At 39.7% G+C, this 20430-nt stretch overlaps 1 protein-coding gene across 2 annotated transcripts in view; it reads right to left on the bottom strand.

The window, feature by feature from the left end:
* The window catches only part of LOC109030423 (uncharacterized), a 167354-nt gene that overhangs the window by 49289 nt on the left and 97635 nt on the right, over window positions 1–20430 (bottom strand). For both annotated transcript variants that reach the window (XM_072304207.1, XM_072304208.1), the window contains one exon: window positions 17868–18022. In XM_072304207.1, the coding sequence (XP_072160308.1) occupies window positions 17868–18022 (155 nt within the window). The remainder of the gene's footprint in view (window positions 1–17867; window positions 18023–20430) is intronic.

The following is a 20430-nucleotide window of genomic DNA, read 5'->3' as shown; positions in this document are numbered from 1 at the left end:
ATAGTAAAATGCGACTTATCCAACTTCAAAGATTACATTTTCAGCTTTCAAATGAGCCCTTGGAAAGTTTTTTATGGTCCAAATTAACGCGAGTTTTGACGTTTTAAAGTTTGTATGTTGAGGGATACCGGTGCCCTTGGAAATTTTCGGACAGTACTTCACGTAACCGAGGTGACTTAGAGTAAATTCGGTCTCACCTTTGTTCCTTCGATCAAGAGAGGAAGATCTCTGAGATATTCTGTCTGCAAGTTGAGATAAACCACGAATCTGGTTCATCCTTGCGGCATTCATCTCCCCCACTCTGCCGTGCTAAGGAAAAAGGCCGTACGAACATTCGAGAGTTGCCAAAGGAGGAGTAACGTTTTGGGCCTTTTCCGGCCCCACCTGGATTTTGCTAAATGTTTCATATTATCAAAGTACTAGTCTTAGGTAGACTCTGTGCCAAATATTAGACCGAACGGAGCCCATGCAAGGGCGCAGCAGCGCCTCAAACCCAAAATCCTGGAATCGAAAAACAATTAGTTTCGTCGACTTTTTCGACTGTTATCACTCTTCCAGCACATGATTCCTATGTATTTTTTTGCGTACTTTTCGTTTCTGGCCTTTTTAAAGGCCTCCGATAAATTTTTAGGGGCCTTATGGCCCATTGTTGCCATTTTTGGCCCATTTTTAGGGGTTTTTTCCATTTAACACATTCAAAACTCAATTTAATCCAAAAACTGTGTACATTTTTGAAAAGTACGTATAAAAATGAATAAAAAATGTTCAGTAAAATTTTTTCCTATGTTGCCAAATTTCCGAGAAAATTGGTCCCAAAGTGTCAAAAACGGCAAAAAATCGATAAATCGCCGCGTCTAAGGTTCAAGAAAGTGGAGTACATTTTTCATACTGTACCAGATAACAGCTCTTATCCATCCATACAACATACTAAAATATCATAGTTGTACCTGGATTCCCACGATGTGAAAATTGACCGAGATGTCGATTTTAGCGGCCTTTTTATACTGGAAGGCAGCTCTTTTGAAAGTTTTTCGACCTTAGTCACCCTCTATGGGTGTGTACTATATGTATTTTTCTACGTACTTTTCATACCTGGCCCTAAAAATGGCTTCCTGTGAATTTTAAAAGGCCTAACGGTCCATTGTTGCCAATTTTCACCAATTTTTAGGGTTTTTTTCAAGTTTACGTGTGTGAAACTTAATTTAATCTAGAAACCGTATACAATTTCGGAAAGAACGTAAAAAAATACATAGGAATGTGATTTGTACCTTTTCCCTCCGTTGCCAAATTTTCGAGAAAAATCGTCCTGAAGCGTCAAAAATGCCAAAAATTGGATTAATCATCACGTCGGAGGTTCCAGGAAGTGAATTTTAAGTTTTTTTTCACTACAAATAACGTATCGAAAATGGAAAATTGCAAAACATCTCAAGGAACATGTAATGGCGTAGATGAACGTGACAAAACGGGCCCTCAAGGTGCTTTTACTTTATCCTTCACTCCAGTTCACCTCTTTATTCCTGTAACCTCGAGATAATCCTTGGTTCTCAAGATTCTTGCTACAGGCCAAATATACCGAAGAACAGAAAATGCGTGGAGAAAGTGTCCCACGATCCACATGAATGTCATAATTCACTTCCTGGAACCTCCGACGTGATGATTAATCCAATTTTTGGCATTTTTGACGCTTCAGGACGATTTTTCTCGAAAATTTGGCAACGGAGGGAAAAGGTACAAATCACATTCCTATGTATTTTTTTACGTTCTTTCCGAAATTGTATACGGTTTCTAGATTAAATTAAGTTTCACACACGTAAACTTGAAAAAAACCCTAAAAATTGGTGAAAATTGGCAACAATGGACCGTTAGGCCTTTTAAAATTCACAGGAAGCCATTTTTAGGGCCAGGTATGAAAAGTACGTAGAAAAATACATATAGTACACACCCATAGAGGGTGACTAAGGTCGAAAAACATTCAAAAGAGCTGCCTTCCAGTATAAAAAGGCCGCTAAAATCGACATCTCGGTCAATTTTCACATCGTGGGAATCCAGGTACAACTATGATATTTTAGTATGTTGTATGGATGGATAAGAGCTGTTATCTGGTACAGTATGAAAAATGTACTCCACTTTCTTGAATCTTAGACGCGGCGATTTATCGATTTTTTGCCGTTTTTGACACTTTGGGACCAATTTTCTCGGAAATTTGGCAACATAGGAAAAAATTTTACTGAACATTTTTTATTCATTTTTATACGTACTTTTCAAAAATGTACACAGTTTTTGGATTAAATTGAGTTTTGAATGTGTTAAATGGAAAAAACCCCTAAAAATGGGCCAAAAATGGCAACAATGGGCCATAAGGCCCCTAAAAATTTATCGGAGGCCTTTAAAAAGGCCAGAAACGAAAAGTACGCAAAAAAATACATAGGAATCATGTGCTGGAAGAGTGATAACAGTCGAAAAAGTCGACGAAAATAATTGTTTTTCGATTCCAGGATTTTGGGTTTGAGGCGCTGCTGCGCCCTTGCATGGGCTCCGTTCGGTCTAATATTTGGCACAGAGTCTACCTAAGACTAGTACTTTGAAAATATGAAACATTTAGCAAAATCCAGGTGGGGCCGGAAAAGGCCCAAAACGTTACTCCTCCTTTCTTCCAAAAATGTATAACTTCGAGGAGAGCTCCGCCGTGCCAAGGAAAAACGCCGTATGAGCCAGTGGCGTGGCATGAATTGCGATGTATCGATTGTTCTGCCATTTAAACCTATGGTAAAGAATCGATTATTAAGGTGTTCGCTGCGAACACCCAGTTTATTGATCCTTTTTCATAGGTTTAAATGGCATATTAATCGATTTATCGCAAAGCACGCCACGCCATATGAGCACTCGAGAGTTGACAAAGTTCTTCCGATAAAATGTTTATTTTTGAGAAAAGTCATGAATGTTTTCCCATACAATTTTCAGATAAAATTGCGAAAAATTTACTTTGAAAAATCGAAAGAAACATGTTCTTAGGTTTACCAGGAAATTCGTGTTTTATTCAATAAAATTTGGCAACGTCTGATGGTTCATACGGCGTTCTTCCTTAGCACAGCAGAGCTATCAATAGTTTTTCTTTAAATTTTCACATACTTTAGATCCGACTGGGAATAAAATTCTCCGAGATATCGGAGGAAAAGTATTCACCGGATTCCCTGAAAATTTGTACTTAATCAAAGGAAAGGCAACGTCTGAAGGCTCATACGGCGTTCTTCCTTAAGATGGCAGCGCTTTCAAGTGACAATTTTTCACCACTCATTGATCGTTTTCCTCTTTTCTTTTCGTTCAGAGTCTGCCCATCCACGGTGTATGGTCTAGTGGTGAAGAAATGCAGCCATCAAATAGCCCCACGATTTTAGAGTCTACAAGGAATAAAGTATTCTTTGAACAGGTATGAATAATCCATCCAATATGGAGTAGAGCCTCGACTATCCGCGCCTCAATTATACGCGATTTTTTTTTTTCGGTGAATTTGTCCTGGAGAAAAAGAAATTTTGGGGGTCAATATACTCAATTCTGAGAGACTCTTTTTGAACGCATGGAAAAGCTCGCAGCCCCTTAAATAGCACAGATTATGAAAATTTGTAATTACTCAGAAAAATTTTTGCCACTGCGTCAGCGTGTTGTGAATTTTGATATCAGGAGAAGATTTATCAACTAATGTTAATCAAGATCAGCAGAGAATGTAACGGTTAAACTAATATTTTGACGTTGTTCTACTCGTATTAGCAATATTTGTTTTAAAAGAGAATCAAATTTTCTGAACAAAAATGACAATAACTAATTCATACGATACTCTAGAAAATTTTATTTTATAAGGTTAAATTGTGCAACGTTCCGATTTTCCTTACGATGTTTTCCCTATCATGAAGTCCAAAGCTTTGAGATACGGTATGCACAATCAGATGGTTTTCCGATGTAGCTTTCTTTCTTTATTTTATCTTTTCATTTTTTTTAAACCCAGTTTTTTGCACGAAACAAGTGTACTTCTCTGAGCATGAGTCGGCAGTGCCACAACACGTGAGAGGACATCCACGAGCAATGATTAAGAGTATAATAGCGTGCATTTCCTTGAGTTTCGCATTTTAAACTTTTTTCTCATTTTAACTTTTTTTTTTTTTTTTACCATGTATACATTAACTTTTTTCTTTGCCCATAGCCTTTTACCACTCCACTCATTTCATAAAAAAAGCTACGTGCTATTTTTTTCTCTGTAAAAGAGGATTTTCGCTCAATTAATAGAACATGCCGGAGTTGAGTGCTTTCACCTTTCCTCCTCTAGGTTTTTTAATAGTTTTAAATGCTACCAGCGGCTCTGACATGCAAAGTATTATAGTTCTGGAAATGAAACTGCTTTCTAGGAATTTTTTCACTCATTTTGAACCTGACTCATGGAATTTCATTGTGGGGCAATAAGCTTACTTGCAACTTGCAGGTCACCAACTTTTTGAATCCTCCTCACGGATTGGAACTAATGGAAAACAAGAGTGTAGCCGCTCATTCAGGCATTTTCAAATCATAGGACGTCTCCAATTTCAAGAATCGTGCCAGGCCACATATTGAGGGGAAAAAACGGAAAATAAGAAGCACTTAACGAATTTGCAACTCGAAGTCTGGATCATGATTTTTTTTTCTTTCTTTTTTTTTTGTGTGCAAGAAAAAATTGGACCGAGGTCGAAATCTTTTAAGTATTCTTCATCGATGAGAAATCCTATCACGGATTTCACTTACTTACTTTGTGAATGCTTCAAAATGAAAGTTGCACATTAATAGTACAAATAAGTACATAAGTCGCTTTGCAGCAAACCCTGGCGCTCTGCGACACCTAACCTCCACTAATACCTGTCAAGCCACAACCCTTCGGGCATCGTTCTCCAATCCCATCCCTCCAACCTCTCATTGGGAGCCATGATATAGAAAGTTCGATTGTATTTAGGCTTAGTCTGGCAGACTTATTGAAAACCAATCTTCTTAGTAAGTCTTAGAAACAGTGGCAAGGCGTGAATGATTGATCATCGATATTTCCCCATTTGAAGCTGTGGTATAGAATCGATTACTAAGGTGCTCGTTGCGCACATCCTGCTTATCGATCCTTTTCCACAGGTTTAAATGGCAGATCAATCGAAATGTCGCAAAGCACGCCACGCCACTACTGGTGCGAAACTAAAATGTCTCGAATGTTCTGTTCCAGGCGGAAAGAAGCAACGCCATACGCATACTTAGCCCCCTGAAACATGACTTATTTTTGCCGATCGAAAATCAGGAAAATATCGAGTCTTCAGAAAAAGCAGTGCCTGATTTGCGAGTGAGGTCCAGCAAAGGTTCGGGCTCTGGCATTGGCCGTTCCGTATCATTATTTCGAAGTTTCTCAGGGCTAAGTCAAGGTCTCTCAAGGAAGTTTTCCCGAAGTAACTCCCAAAACAGCGATGCCAGCAAGTATGAAACCATTTGTGGCTAACTTGAACAGAGTTAGGCATACTTGTCACATCTTTATTGTTATCATAAAGTACAATTGGACTGCATTTTGCAATTTGGAACTATACATTCTGGCTCTTCTGGAAAAACACTTATGTGCATAGGGAAACTAATGGTACATACGTTGTTTTTAAACCGGGCTAGAATTTATAGTTCCAAATTGCAAAATGTATCCAATTGAGTCGCAATGTGCTGGAGCGCCGCACAGTGGATCGAGTCAATGGGAGAGGTCGAAAAAATTTGAAAACCTCAAAAGCTTGTAACTCCGGTAAATCAAAACTTCGAGATTTTAAAAGTGGTTCCATTGGTTTCCTCGTAAAATTTTCTTCTGGAAGCATCCCTTAATATTTATAATGTGACGAAATAAACGTCAAAATTTGCAGTTTTAGTGAAAAATCTCATCTCCGACCGCTCTGAGTGACTCGATACACTGTGCGTCGATGAAGTCAATCTACGAAAAGTCAATTCCGAGCCCCCCGTGCGCCGAGAGTGTGAGCCAAATGACATTTTCTAATGATCTGTAAGCTCTAATTTTCGAAATATTGTATTCATTTAGAAGGAAATTTTGAAAAATTTATAGGAATAAAGTCGTTGAAACAAACTTCGAGCGATTATACTATACGTCTAGCCGAAATGAATGTCTACCGCAGACATTTCTTGAAAATTTTCAGTGTGGTTTAAAGTAAAAAATAAAATGAGTAATGTCAGAAATAAAAACCAAGAGTATAGGATAAAAGTAAGATATGCACATTGGTTTCAGATTAAAATAAGTTGATGGTACTGTAATAATGTACCTACGAATTCGCAAAATGCGCATCCTGTATTGCGACGTTCCCTACACTCCTCTCATAATTTTTTACATGAAAACTAACTCACAGTTTCTATTGAAAATTTCCAGAAATTCTCTTCACTCATTTTGAAAGAATCACAAAAACTTGCCCGAAAACATGTTAAAATGTTTTCCTACAGGAAGATCCAACATAGTTGGAGATTTTAAAACGTTTGCAATTAATTTAGGCATGCGTTTTCTGCATTTATTCATCGAAACGCTGCGAGGTCGAAAAAAAAAGAAAAAATTAAAAAAGAAAGAAACGCGTTCTAAAGAGATTCAGGATCTACTATTCATTGCTATTTTTTTAATTGAAAGAACAATCATCAATTTCTGTGACCACCTTATTGCCCCCTAAACAGCAAACTTGTTCACTAAGCCGATGTATTGTTTCAGTGACACCCATGACAGCCGCTCCTCCTCAAAAACTAGCAAAAGTAGCAGAACTAGCGTCACCAAACAAGCTTGGGTTCGAATCTCTTTTACTCTTTCATCAGTCAATCACAGAATAAAATTTCTCCAATAAAAGTATTTCATAAATTGGACGTATTTCTATCAAAGAGAACTATGTGCATTAACGTAAGCCCTGTTATGCACATATTTTTATGGGTCTCAGGGCTCACGTCTTAACGTACATAGTTCCGTTTGATAGATATACGTCCAATTCTGAGCATCCCCGAAGGAAAGAATCATGGGAGCCGTTCAAGTATTACTTAAGCCTAGTAGAAATGTTTCAAGTTGGCAACAATGTTTTCCCTCCATTTAAATCCATTAGAGACGTCGATTTTAGGCGAAGCGATCGATCGTTTTACATTCATTTAAAAGGAGGGAAAAGCGTGTTGCCAACTTTTAAGAATCGCCACCGCTTAAGCCACGTGGGAGGAGGTCAAAGGCAAGTTTTAATAAGACAAATCAAATTCAAAACGAAATATACCCAAAACACCTTCAGTGTGGCACGGTTGGCAGCAAATGCAACTAGTTAAAATCGTCATAATTTGGCAACAACCACCTCCCATTCAAATTCGCCGCCGTCTTCTTAGATCTTAAGGGTCTCCTCGAGATCCAAAGTAGATACTCTCTATGTAAAGGTCAAAAAGCTTGTGAGGGGATCTACTCACACAAATTTAAGATTCCCGCGAAACGAAAGTAATCAGATATTTCTTTTTCTTTTCCACAGGACGCGGCCGGAAAAACTGGGAAATTTTTTAAGACACTCAGTATGAAGACATTCAGTAGGTTCAGATCCAACAGTAGCCATGGCAGGTATGAGGATATGACAGATTCTCTTCAACATTGAACAAAAAAGACTGTTCTACTGGGGGAATTTTTTTTTACTCTTTACTTAAATGCAATTATTTTGCTTAAACAAGCGTAGGTTGGCATCAAAAGAGATTTGGCTCGCCACAGGATTTTGCGATTTAAATGCTTTTGCTAATTGAGGCGGTGGGGTGGGGGTGATATATACGATAGTGCCATTGGTTCTCTCTGATATAAACTTTCAAGCTCAAAAAAAGCTCTCGAAGTGGAGACGGTAATAAATGGGATGGCGGTGAGAGTCCACATATCTACTGCCGTATGAAGGGAAAATTCCGTCAGAAAATTCGAATGTTGCCCAATGTCCCCTGCTAAAAATTCATATTCGAAGAAAGTTACTCTGAAAAAAAAAAAAAAAAAATAATAAGGTCTGATCAAACATGCAGCAACTCTCTACGTTAAATATTAACCGCGATATCGCCCTTTGAAAAATCGGGGTTTTGCCGTCATCCACCGCAGTAGACACCTTTGGTTTCTTCCACCTTGATTTCATCAGTCAGTGTGACTCACATTTGCACTGGTTACTGAAAGTGAAACTAGGATGAAAGGAAGGTAGAAGAAACCAAGGATGTCACAACCGTGATGGATGACGTCAAAAACTCTAGTTTTCAAGGGGCGATATCTCGATTAAAATTGAGCGTAGAAAGTTGCTGTTCGGACAGAACTTATTAGCTTTAACTAATCTACACGAATTAAGAATCAATACTTAAGATTCTATGACCAGTGGAACTGACCCATTGAGTTACGCTACTTTGTCTGGGAAACGGAAATTTCTTTCAGTGGCGAGGCGTGAATGATCGATTATCGATATTTCCCCATTTGAAGCCATGGTAAAGAACCGATTATTAGGGTGTTCGTTGCGAACACCCTGTCTATCGATCCTTTTCCATAGGTTTAATTAGATCAATCGATGCATCGCAAAGCACGCCACGCCACTGATTTCTTTTGCCTGTAAAAGTCCTGTATCTTCACGTAGGAAAAAAACCTCGTGCCTGGGACTCGAAGTTTAGGTCATTTGGATCTCTGAAGTTTTCGGATTGAGCATCTGAACACTTTAGGTCTAGCTGTCGAGGTTCGGATTACACATCTGAAACTTCAGTTCTTACATCTGAAGTACTGCAGATGTGAGAACCGAAGTTTTTCGGATGTGAGAACCGAAGTTCTTCGGATATGAAAACCGAAGTACTTCAGATGTAAGAACTGAAGTTTCAGATGTGTGATTGAAACCTCAGCAGCTGGACCTATAGTGTCCAGATGCTCAATCCGAAAACTTCAGAGATCCATATGACCTAAACTTCGGGTCCCACGCACGAAGTTTTTTCTCCGTGTTGATGGCCATTCCGACCTCCATTTTTATTCCGCAGCAGTCGGAAGAACTCAATGTCGCGCCAGCTGTCTTACGATTACGGCGACGACGGTTCCTGCAGAAGCAGAAGTAGGGGACTCTCACGTCAACAGTCGAACGACTTCCTCGATAACCTGTGCCCGAGCAACCGGGTGCCCCCGGAGCAAATGACCCGGGAGGCCAAACAAAAACTGACCTCCAAAATGAACCACCTCCGGGACGACTACTGCCACGATGGCGCCGACCTCCCCGAAGAGGAACAACAAGCACTCACGGCCGAAGTCAAGGCCTTGAAGGAGGAGTTCTGCCCGGACGGGAACTTGGCTCCCCAGCACGTGAAATCCATGTCCCCCACGAGGCAGGCCCCCACAGGTTCGAATTCCCCCACGAGGCCACCGCCACCCCCCGTGTTTTCGATGTCTCCCAGCAGATCACCCCCAAAACAGCCAGAACTGCAGGGGATGAGGGTGCAGCCTATGCCGCCAGTCATACCGATGCCGGGCCTCCAGGACGCGAGGGACAAGCCGAAGTCACCGACTCATTCACCCCCAAGAATTCCGCCTCCTCAGACACCGGAAGAAGAAAATGACGTGGACAGAGGTTAGTTTTCTAGCTCAGTTTAGTAAGGCTCAGAGATAAAAAAATTTCATGAAATTCACGAAATTGCATGAAATTTATTGAATCTTTTGGGGATAGATTCAGGAGGCCAAGAATCGCCTAGAAACAGTAATTCTAAATTTTGAAATTTTTTACCCCAAGCGTAAAACATTCGCGCGTTGAAAATGTTTTCGTTTAGTTTAGAGGTTAGGTTGGGGTTTTTATCTCTAAACTCCCCTTTTTGCCCCCTCTTTGTGTCTGGCACCTTCAGTAGAGTTGCATAATACCGCAACATCAACAGAAAGACCATTTGAAACGCTTTCAGACCTCCAAAGGTTTTATCAATAATTCTAAAAAAAATGAATATATTTCAACTTTTGTGAAATTTATTCGAGCCTTATGAAATTTCACTTTCCATCTCTGGTTAGGCTAGAGCTCCTATGTAGGGAGAGCATAGAGCACATAGAGTCGCAACAAATGTAAATGCTGCCGTGCTAAGGAAAAACGCCGTATGGGCATTCAAGAGTTGCCAAATTTCCTTCTATTAAATGTTCGTTTGTGAAGAAAGTTATGAATGTTTTTCCATTAAAATGTTCAGTGACTTTAGGTGAAATTGCGAACAAAATTTTCTGAAAAATTGGAAGGAAAATACTCATAATTTTTTGAGTTTTTGATTCATGAGTTTTTTTTTTGAGTATAATGGTGCGCTTTTCTGCAAATTTCCAACTTTAAAAATTGTTACTGTGTGCGAAACACAATCATACACGCAAGCGAAACGTGGCATGTACAGCATGTCTTGCTTAGCATGAAACGACAAAGGCCTTTATGATATGCTCGAATATAAAATTTGTAGAGTTCACGACGTTTAGCAGAAAGGAACCAAGTAACATCGGCTATTGCCAAATTTAACTGGGAAATTTAATTTTTTACAAGAGAACGCTTGTGCGGATTCCTTTGAAAATTTTACGGAAGAATGTTTCGTACTACGCAGAAAATCTACTGAAATTTGCAAAAAATCCGCACAAGTGTTTTCATGTAAAAAATTAAAATACCCAATTAAATTTGGCCATGGCTGATAGGGCTCGGCTCCTTTCTGCTAAACGCAGTCCTAATAATGGAGATGTTGCTTGTTTGAGGAATTCGCGATTTGACTGATGATTCTTCTGTAAAAGTTCGCGAGAAACACGATGGCGCCACTGGTTTTCTCTGAAATCAACTCCCAAGCTCAAAAAAAGCTCTCAAGTTGAGGCAAAAATGGAGGGAATATCCCACGCTATGCCGAGAGTCCACGCCTACATCAAGAACAACTCTCCATATAAAGATAGGGAGCAAATACATTAGCAGGGTTGCCGTGTTTTCAGTTTTAGAGTAGCGAAATAAAGTGGCAGCCCTATCAATGTATTAGCTTCCTATCTTTGCATGGAGAGTTTGTCCTGATGTAGACGTGGACTCTCAGGATAGCGTGAGATATCCCCTCCATTTTGGCTTCAACTTGAGAGTTTTTTTTTGAGCTTGGGAGTTGATTTCAGAGAAAACCAGTGGCACCATCGTGTTTTCCGCAAACTTTTACATGATAATCAATAGTCAAATCGCAAATTCCTCACACGTGCAACATCTCCATTGTGCCTGATCGCGAAATGCTGTCCAAAAATGAATCCGCCCCAATTCCGCACCAGGTTCAGGCCTTGTCTCCACGAGCCGTTTCACGAGATTTGTCCCAGGGAAAAATCCCACTTACGAAGTTGGGAAAAATATTGAGTTAATCAATATTTTTCCCAGTACCAAGTATGGTACTTGTACCCCAAGGATCCACTGAGAGAAGAAGAAGAAGTGAAAACGAATTGTGCGATATTTTATTCATTACTACATCGTTAATGTTTGTTTAGTTAAAAAATGTGTCTAATTGTCAATTGAGTGCAATTACCATTTTTATCCCGGTTAAATACTCGACTTTAACTAATTTATCTTCCCGCGCAAACTAGTCGCAGGACTGTATGAGCCCCGTCCCGTGGAGACGGTAACTGGGAAAAATCCCAGAAGTTTCATTCCTGCGATTCGAACTTGGGACAAATCCCACGAAAACGTCTCGTGGAGACAAGGCCTAAGACATTCATAAATCCGCTCTGACCTCATCTTGACGCTATTTACGTCTAATCCATTCAGCTGCACTGATCCGAGAATGGATAAACAAAATCTGCAAACCGGAGGCCCCATCGTCCTCCGCGCAGCCAATCCCAGCGCTGGACACCCCCATCCAATTCCCGGCACCCGCCGGCACCTTCACGGACACCGACACACCCGGAGGCCCCACGATAAGCGAAAGGACAGCGTCGATAGGGCGCGAGATGAATCCAAGGGGCGTTAAGGGCTGGAATTCCCCGACCTACCTCCTGAAGACGGGAAGGAGGGACACCATGCCCAAGAAGCCCCAGTCCCCCCCGCGAGCTGAACCCACCGCCCGCCGCTACACCTGGACCCCTGGGGACCTGTCGTCTGCCCCCGGGACCCCTGTCCAGGAGGAGTTCAAAACCTCCACTAGGTTAGAGAGGATGAAGAGCGAGGTGTACAAGTTTGGGAAGTACAAGAATTCGCCGGACCATCCGTTGCCAGATGGTAGGAGAATTCCCGTTCCGGTTTCTTCGAAATCGAAAAAATATAACGACTATTGGTCCGGAGTCCCCGGTTGAAGATTTTGGAGGGAAATTCGGCCCCGTGGTACCGACAGATCGGTTCATGGAGGGCTTAGGCTTAGGGCCCAAAAGTGCAGCCACCCTTCTAACCAACTTCTAACGCCCAAAATTTCACTGCCAGTCTGCAGATTCCAATTCTAACCAAGATGGCCAAGAATGTACAGAAATGAGCGTTCTTCCGCGAAATTGAGTAAATTTATGCAAAAACTGAGTCAAACACGTGCTCAATAAAGGACGGTTCGTAACAATAGTATCAGTAAATCGCTCTGGATAATTGAAATTCATAGGTTGGCTGCCCTTTTGGGCCCTAACTTTATTCGCGGAGGCATCGGTGAAGGCCTGATGGACTTTCGGTAGTGGTTCGGCGTATCGTTTGGTTCAAAACGATACAGCATAACCTCAAACACAAATTTTGGAATTTAAGTTAGGTAAGCTGAAAATGAGAAAATCCCCAAGAATCTCACTTTTCATCGCCAGTTTGTACTTATAAGAATAAAAAATCTATCACAAAAAAACCCGTTTCCTCATATTACTCAATTGAATTTTGAGGCTGTGTTTACGTGTTGAACCAATCGATATATCGATGCAATCTCACCGGTCCGATGTTTTGAATACGATCCATACCCGGGTCCTCTTTGAAAAATTACGGAGTAAAATTCGGCCTCCTAGTTTATAATAGCACCTGAAGAACCAGAATGATCATAGAGAAAAAAAAGGAGGTGTTTGCATTTCGGGCATCTTGGAATTTTTTGATGACTTGATGACGTAGGTGGGTACAGGCGACGTTTTTATCCTGTCGATTTTCTTGGAAATGGTGTAATTTAAGGGAAAAAGTCATTCTATAAAAAGTGCTTGAAATTATATAATGAGTTGATTTAGGTAAAAAAATCGGACATTATGGTCCGTTTTTCATTTTAAGCTAAACGCCGCTGTACCCACCTACGTCATCAAGTCATCACAAAATTCCAAGATGCCCGAAATGCAAACACCTCCTTTTTTTTCTCTATGCAGAATGATATGCCGCTGTCCAAAAGAAAAACACCGTATGAGCCTTTAGACGTTGCCAAATCTCCTCCGATTAAGTATTTATTTTTAAGGAAAGTTATTTACGTCCATCCTTGAATTTTCGGATATTATAAATCAAATTGCCGACAAAATTGTCTGAAAAATTGGAAGCAAAAGATTAAGAATTTTCTCAGTAAATTCGGTTTTTGTCGAAGGAAATGTGGCAATGTCTGAAGGCTGATACACATGGAACATGTGTCATTTATAAGCTTTAGCTAGGTATTAGGTTTCTTAAGTGTAATTTAGACTAGTTTTCTTGCATAAAATTCACCATCTTCTTACACATACTCGATTTTTTCGTATAAACGGACAACCGTGATACATTTAGATCGCATTTTGCAAAGGGGAACCAACCGGATTAATGTGTTTTCAAAATCGTGCAACTTCCTTTTCCTTAAAAAAATACTAAGACGTAGAGACTACGTAGAGTAATAAACTTCACGCGGTCATATTTATACTTGAAATCAAAATTTTTTGGCAGGAAAACAAAAACAAGCAGGAAAGTCTAACACGAGGTGTTGGATAAGCGCGGCATGATCATGAGTAATCCTATAATAGTTATAATTTAACCGACGATTTATGGGAGGAAAAGGAAGTTTAATCGATGAGTGACAACTTGAACTTATTGATAGAGGGATGCTATGAGGGTGACAAAATTAAAACAAAAACATTTCCATGTAAATATGAGCTGCGAAGATTAAAATATAAACATTCGTCGCATAAAATAAAATGATATCCCAAATAATAGATGTCAAGTAAATTTTATTGACATTAATTTAAAGTTTCTCCTGTATTCATCACTACTATCGGGAAAACGCAAGATATAGACAAATTTTTTTTTTTAAAAAAATCGATTCAAACTTATCGATATTTTTCGTAGTTCAAAGCAACTTCTGTCATCACATCTTGCGTTTGGTTGATTTACGGTCAGCCGCAAATAAAATGAACGATAATCTGACCCTATGAGAGAGTTTAAGCACAAGTCATATGCTACTTGAGACAACGAGACCAAGTTTAACAAAAATGAATTTATCAATTTCAGAGGCTAAAACAGCAATTTTGGCCTCATCCACAATCTTGGATTTTACAATTTCGAAAATTGGACTATAAATTCGAGTTGCTGGTCGAAAAATACCTCCTGGTACCAAGTTTTACGAAAATCCAAGTTTTAATGTTTATTTTGTCACATTTTCAATTTCAAGGGGTGTTTAATGGAGAAAATTTCTCGAGGAAAACAATGGAACCACATTTGGAACCTCAAATGGGGTTACAAGCGTTTAAAGTTTCCGAATTTTGTCCGACCTCTCCTATTGACACGATCCACTGTGTGGCGGAGGGGGAGGGGGTTAAGCTTCCGTTTTATCGGGAAGAAAGGTGGGCGCAAACGACTCGGTTCTCCAGTGAAGCGATAATATTTCGTCGCTCCTCTGGCGTAAGCGCGTAACTCGATTCCCACACGAGCCCTGCTCTCCGTTTAACATCATGCTTTCCGGGGCTCATGCGGAGTTAGAGATACGCGCTTTTGTCAGAAGAGCGACGATTTCTCTGACGCGTTGCCAGGGGGATCCCTTGATTCGGGCACTTTTCACTTTTCGACGCAGAAAGGAAACGACGTCGGGACGGGGCGTTAAAAAAATATGACCCACTTTCAATATTAAACTAAAGCCAGGGTTAGGAAGCAGGGAACCCGCCCGGAGGGGGAGATATTTAACACCTCAAACGCAACGCCAGGAGGCACGTTTGGTGGGGCTAGAGAAGTGCGCAAATAGGATCGGAAAGGTGTTAACCGGTCACCTGTCTTTTTATTTCAATCGATGGAAATCAAGCGTCGTCATCCTATGGAGTGTTTTGAGATTTCGCATTGCGCACTGAAAAAAAAATCTCGGTGTATTTACTAAGAAAGGGGTAAAATTACCAAGAATTCAGAGCTCTATTTGATCCCAGTTTTTTCTTGGTAAAATTACCGTTTATGGAATTGGTAATTTTACCGAGAAATCTCGGTAGAATTATTTAACTTTCTCGGTAATTTTCTTGGACCTTGGCAAAGACACCAATATTTTCTATCGACTGTGGTAGAATTACCGAGATAAAATGGCAAAGTTACCGGGAAATGATTACCAATAAAATAAAAGTCTGGATGAAACAGTAAAAATACCGGTTTTTAGGAAGCTTACCAGTCTGTCTTGGTAAAATTACCAATGATTGGTAAAAAAATGAGATGGTAAAGGTACCAACGGACCTTGGTAAAAACGCCGAGAACTTTTTTTCAGTGCGATGGAAATCAAGCGGCATCATTCTATGGAGTGTTTTGAGATTCCGCACTGCGTTCTCCCGGATAAAAACGGACGGACCAATAACAATTGTATGCAGTGCTCCCACTCCATGTCCATCAGGAGTTCCGGGATTCGGAATTTCTTTGTTCCGATTTCTCCCACTTTATGACCGTCAAAAGATCCGGGATTCCTTTTAGAAGATTTCAAAAGTTCCGGACAATCCAAAAGATCCGGAAAATTTCGGGAATTTCAAAAGGTCCGGGAAAAATTCGGGAAAATCTCAAAAGTTCCGGAATTCGGAACTAGTTCCGGGAAATGGGAGCACTGATTAAATGCAATAGTGTATTTTCTTCGGAAAATACACTAAAACTCACGGGATGGGTCTGTTGCACGTAAGAGATACCACCAAATATCACTGAAAAAAAATTCTCAGCGTTTTTATCAAGGTCCGTTGGTACCTCACTTTTTTACCAATTATTGGTAATTTTACCATGACAGACTGGTAAGCTTACCTAAAAACCGGTTTTTTTACTGTTTTTTTTTTCAGGTAAGAATACCACTTTTATTGGTAATCAATTCCCGGTAACTTTGCCATTTTATCTCGGTAATTCTACCCCAACAAAATATAGGCGTTTTTACCGGGGTCTAGTAAAATTATCGAGAAAGTCAATAATTTTACCGAGACTTCTCGGTAAAATTACCAATTCCATAGATGGTAATTTTACCAAGAAAAAAACTGGGATCAAATAGAACCCTGAATTCTTGGTAATTTTACCCTTTTCCTAGTAAATACACCGAGATTTTTTTTTCAGTGTACTTATCGACGTTGAAACTACCAGTCCACGTATCTCGGTTTGCGACGTTGCAGACTTCCTTCCATACTTAAATTTTTAAATAGGAAACTACTCAACGTCAGTTTTTGAAAATATCCGTGATTTTTCTTCTCAGCGCGAAAGAAATTATGTGAAAACTTCAAGGAATGATATTATATTTTTCTCCTCCAAAAAAATAAAATGAGAGCGGAAATTTTTAGACGCCGCAAATCAGATGCGTGGTCTGGTAGTTTCACCATCGATATGCATACTCTTAACGGAAAAAATCGCACGAAAATCACGTTGGACATGTCAAAAAAGTCTGGAATTCGTTCCTAAGCGCATAATCTGCGTAGTTTGTAACACGCTTTATCAAAAGGCCTATTTTTTTTTTTTAAATAATACTTGGTCAAGTTTCAACTTATTTCACTAATATTTGAGGCGTGTAACCCGAAGAGGATTAAAGAAGTGGAAAATCTCATTTCTCCCGAAATTGTTTTATAGAAAATAGGTATCATATCAATACCTAAATTCAAAAAATCCGTGTATCCAATTACGATATTACAAATATCTACACAAATTTAATTTTTTTCAAAAACAAAAAAAAAAAAAAAACAAAAAAAAAACTAAGTAATAGGTTTTTTGAAATTTTCAGTCAACTTTCTTCACTTCAGTTAGAAACATTCACGGTTTCAAGTATATTTTTGGCTGATATACAGACGGCTCCCCCTCCTCAATAAAAGGGGGAAGAGAAATTCGAATCAAGCCCTAAAAAGCTTTGCGAGATTTTTAAACAGGGCTGGATGGGGCCCCAAAAACTTCCCCATAGGGTCTCTACGAAGCCAATTTATCAAAAGTTTAGGGGGCGATCGTCCCCCATCCCCATGAACCAGTTTGCCCCCCGTGGCCCCATTTAAAACAAACTGTTACAAATACATGAGAAACTAAATGATAATAGAGTCCCTTTATACCCAGAGTTAAGAGAACTCGATTATCAGCTGACTGGCAGCCGGCCTTGGCTGGCCATGGAGGCACAAATGAGTGCACCCAAATGTACGATATTGAGGGATAAGGATAAGGAATCCTGCAATGTCTGTCATCCAAAAACAACAACATCAACAAAATTGATCAATTAAAAAGAAAATGAGATTGGTTTGTGAATAATTTCTTAATCTATTCATTTTGGACCGATGGAAATAACGATTTACTCTTGATAAACCACAATTAGGTAATATTTTCATTATTTTTTTCACATTCGAGTCACCGCCATCTTGGTGCACTCGTTTGTGACTCCATGAGCGAGAACCAATCAGAATTGAATTTTTTTTAGGCCACTTTCAGCCCAACCAAAAGTGAGTTGTCGTAACTCTGGGTATAGAGGGACTCTAAATGATAAAATAGTGTAGTTGAGGCAAAGAGAGAGGCACTTACTTGCGAGGGAGCGAGGAGGTTTTGGAGCCTTTGCAGTAGCGGCAGAAGAAGAAGAGGGAGGCGACAAGGAAGACTCCACCTGCGACGCTGGCCAGAAGCACGTAGACAGCCAGATACTTGTTCCCCAAACTCCCGCTCGAGTTGAAAGCCACCGCCTGCCAGGCAAACAGATCAAATCAACAAGGTCAGATTTTCCAGCCAATGCAATACATAACAAGCACAATATCACAAGAAGCAGAGACAGTATGGTACATAATAAAACGCGGGAAGGTAGGAGACACCATAAAATACAGTTAATCTTGGTTAAATCCGGTTCAGTTATGTCACGCACTCACGCATATCGATGGTGAAACTGCAAAAGTGCGTATATCGGTTGCGGTGTTTGAAAATCTCCGCTCCTATTTTATTTTTTAAAAGGAAACCGAAGCAACATTGTGGCTTGAAATTTTCACAGAATATTCTTTCTATAGAGAAAGAAATATATCCGAAGTGCTCAATAAATGATGTTAAGTGGTTTTCCATTTAAAAATTAAAGTATGACAGGAAGTCTGCAACGCCGCAAACCGATATACGCATTCCTGCAGTTTCACCATCGATATAGGGCGCAAAACGAACTAGCTTAGTTCTCTTAATAAAATAAAACATCAGAGAAAATTAGGTTAACAAGGTCAGATTCCATTCGGTTAAATCCTGTCCAGTTATGTCACGCAAATAGGACGCAAAACGAACTAGTTTATAGTTTTCTGTTTAATAAAATAAAACAGCAGAGAAAATTAGGTAAGGTGAGTTACCTGCCTGTATTTCATGGTGCTTTATCCCTACATTGTAAAATGAAACAAAATAACGCGTCTTTGCGTCTTTTCCTCCAGTGAATTTTACTTGGACTACTCACAAAATATTTAATCAGCAGAATTTTGTTGCATTTTCTCTTAAAAGTTTAATATATGAAACTCTAGAGAGATTAGGCAACAACTGCTGTGGTTCGGCTGCTTCTAGTTCAATGCATCTGATTTGAGTCATGGAAAAGGACGCAAAACGATGGACGTTGGATGTAGCGCCTTGATGCAACTATTCGTGGTCCGGAGTTGTCTGCGTTGCATACGCAAAAATTGAAGGCGTTTTGCCTTGTCCTGCGCGCACAGTGAAATGTGCGGTAAGTAAGACTCGCAACCACAGTTCCTCTCGTCCATAGAACTTGAAACTTGAGAATCAAATTGGCTACCTAAAGGGATTTATTTTCGTAGTTTGAAAGTAAAAAAAGTAAGATCTGCCTTTTGCGCCTCAACACTCCTGTTTTCCAAGCTGCAATAAGAAAAATCATACTTGTTGTTCGTTTTTTGGAACATTACAACGGTTAATTTAACTCTCGCGTGCTAGTGTTAGACCGAAGTTTGTCGACGTCAGGGTTTCAACAATTTTTTAATTTTTCAATTATCTGCCTTTTCGTGATTTTCCCCTGAATTTGTTTGCCTTCCCTGAATTTTTGATTAACATTGAACATTTTGATCAATTTTCCTTGAGGACGATCAAACATAATTGGACATTTTGGAACGTTACAGTTAAGGTATGCATTTTTTCCATTTAGCTATTGAAAAATTTTTGGGGAATTGTACAGAAAGTTTCAAAGGCATCAAGTCTAGTTCTCTGTCAAAAAAATAAACCCTTAGAAGACATAGCGCAACATGAAACGCATTTCCGCTGATTCTATTTCAATTCGTCCTGGTAACCTTTTCAAACAAGCATGGCTCTGTTCCCTGCAATGAACCGAAGGTGATTGGTAGCCCGAAACATCCAGATTCAACCTCGACCGATCGATAAGTCAGCCCAACTTTTTCTCCCACCTGTGTTTATCCTGCCTCAACTTTACACCGGATCTTCAAGCTCGTATTTCGAAACGAAACTTGGAACAGCATAGTTCCAAATTGTGCGAAGAATTAAACACTTTCCTCCATACGACTGATTTCACAGTTTGCAATAGGTCTACGCAGCAAACTGATCGTGAGTTGACTCAGTCTTGGAAAAATTCGCACAAGAATCACGTTGAGAATTATCTTTACATTTTGAGTAGTGCCAACATGTAGTACGCGATTTACCTCACTTAGACTTCTGTTTCTTTATGAGCAGGAGGTATGAATTTACATATCAAAAAGTGTTTATGTCCTTCTTTGGAGTTAATTTCAGTCGTTTTCGTTTCGCGAATCGTGTTCCACGCAAAATTTCAATGAAAAAACATGTATTAGAATTCTCAAATTCGCACCTTGTCTAGTGGTCCATTCACAAAAGTGACACAAGCGAAAGACACCCAAAAGCGCGAATCGTTAATTTGCGCTTTTGGATGGTAACACGCTAGCGCAAATCTGGTCAGCATCTGGCCTTAACCTTAGGTTACTTTAGCAAGGTGTGTACTAAATTTTCATTTTGGATTTTCCTGATTTTTCATGTATTTAATCTGAGATTTTCTGACTTTTTGAGTGAATGAATTACCACTCATATCCTTGAATGATTCAAATGTTCGAAAAATGCTTGAACCCCTCAGAATTTCCCTATCCATAACCGATTCTCC

This window comes from Bemisia tabaci, chromosome 9 (assembly GCF_918797505.1).
Source record: "Bemisia tabaci chromosome 9, PGI_BMITA_v3".
NCBI lineage: Eukaryota > Metazoa > Arthropoda > Insecta > Hemiptera > Aleyrodidae > Bemisia > Bemisia tabaci.
Note: the sequence above shows the minus strand (reverse complement) of the source record. Positions and strands in the feature narration are given on the sequence as shown.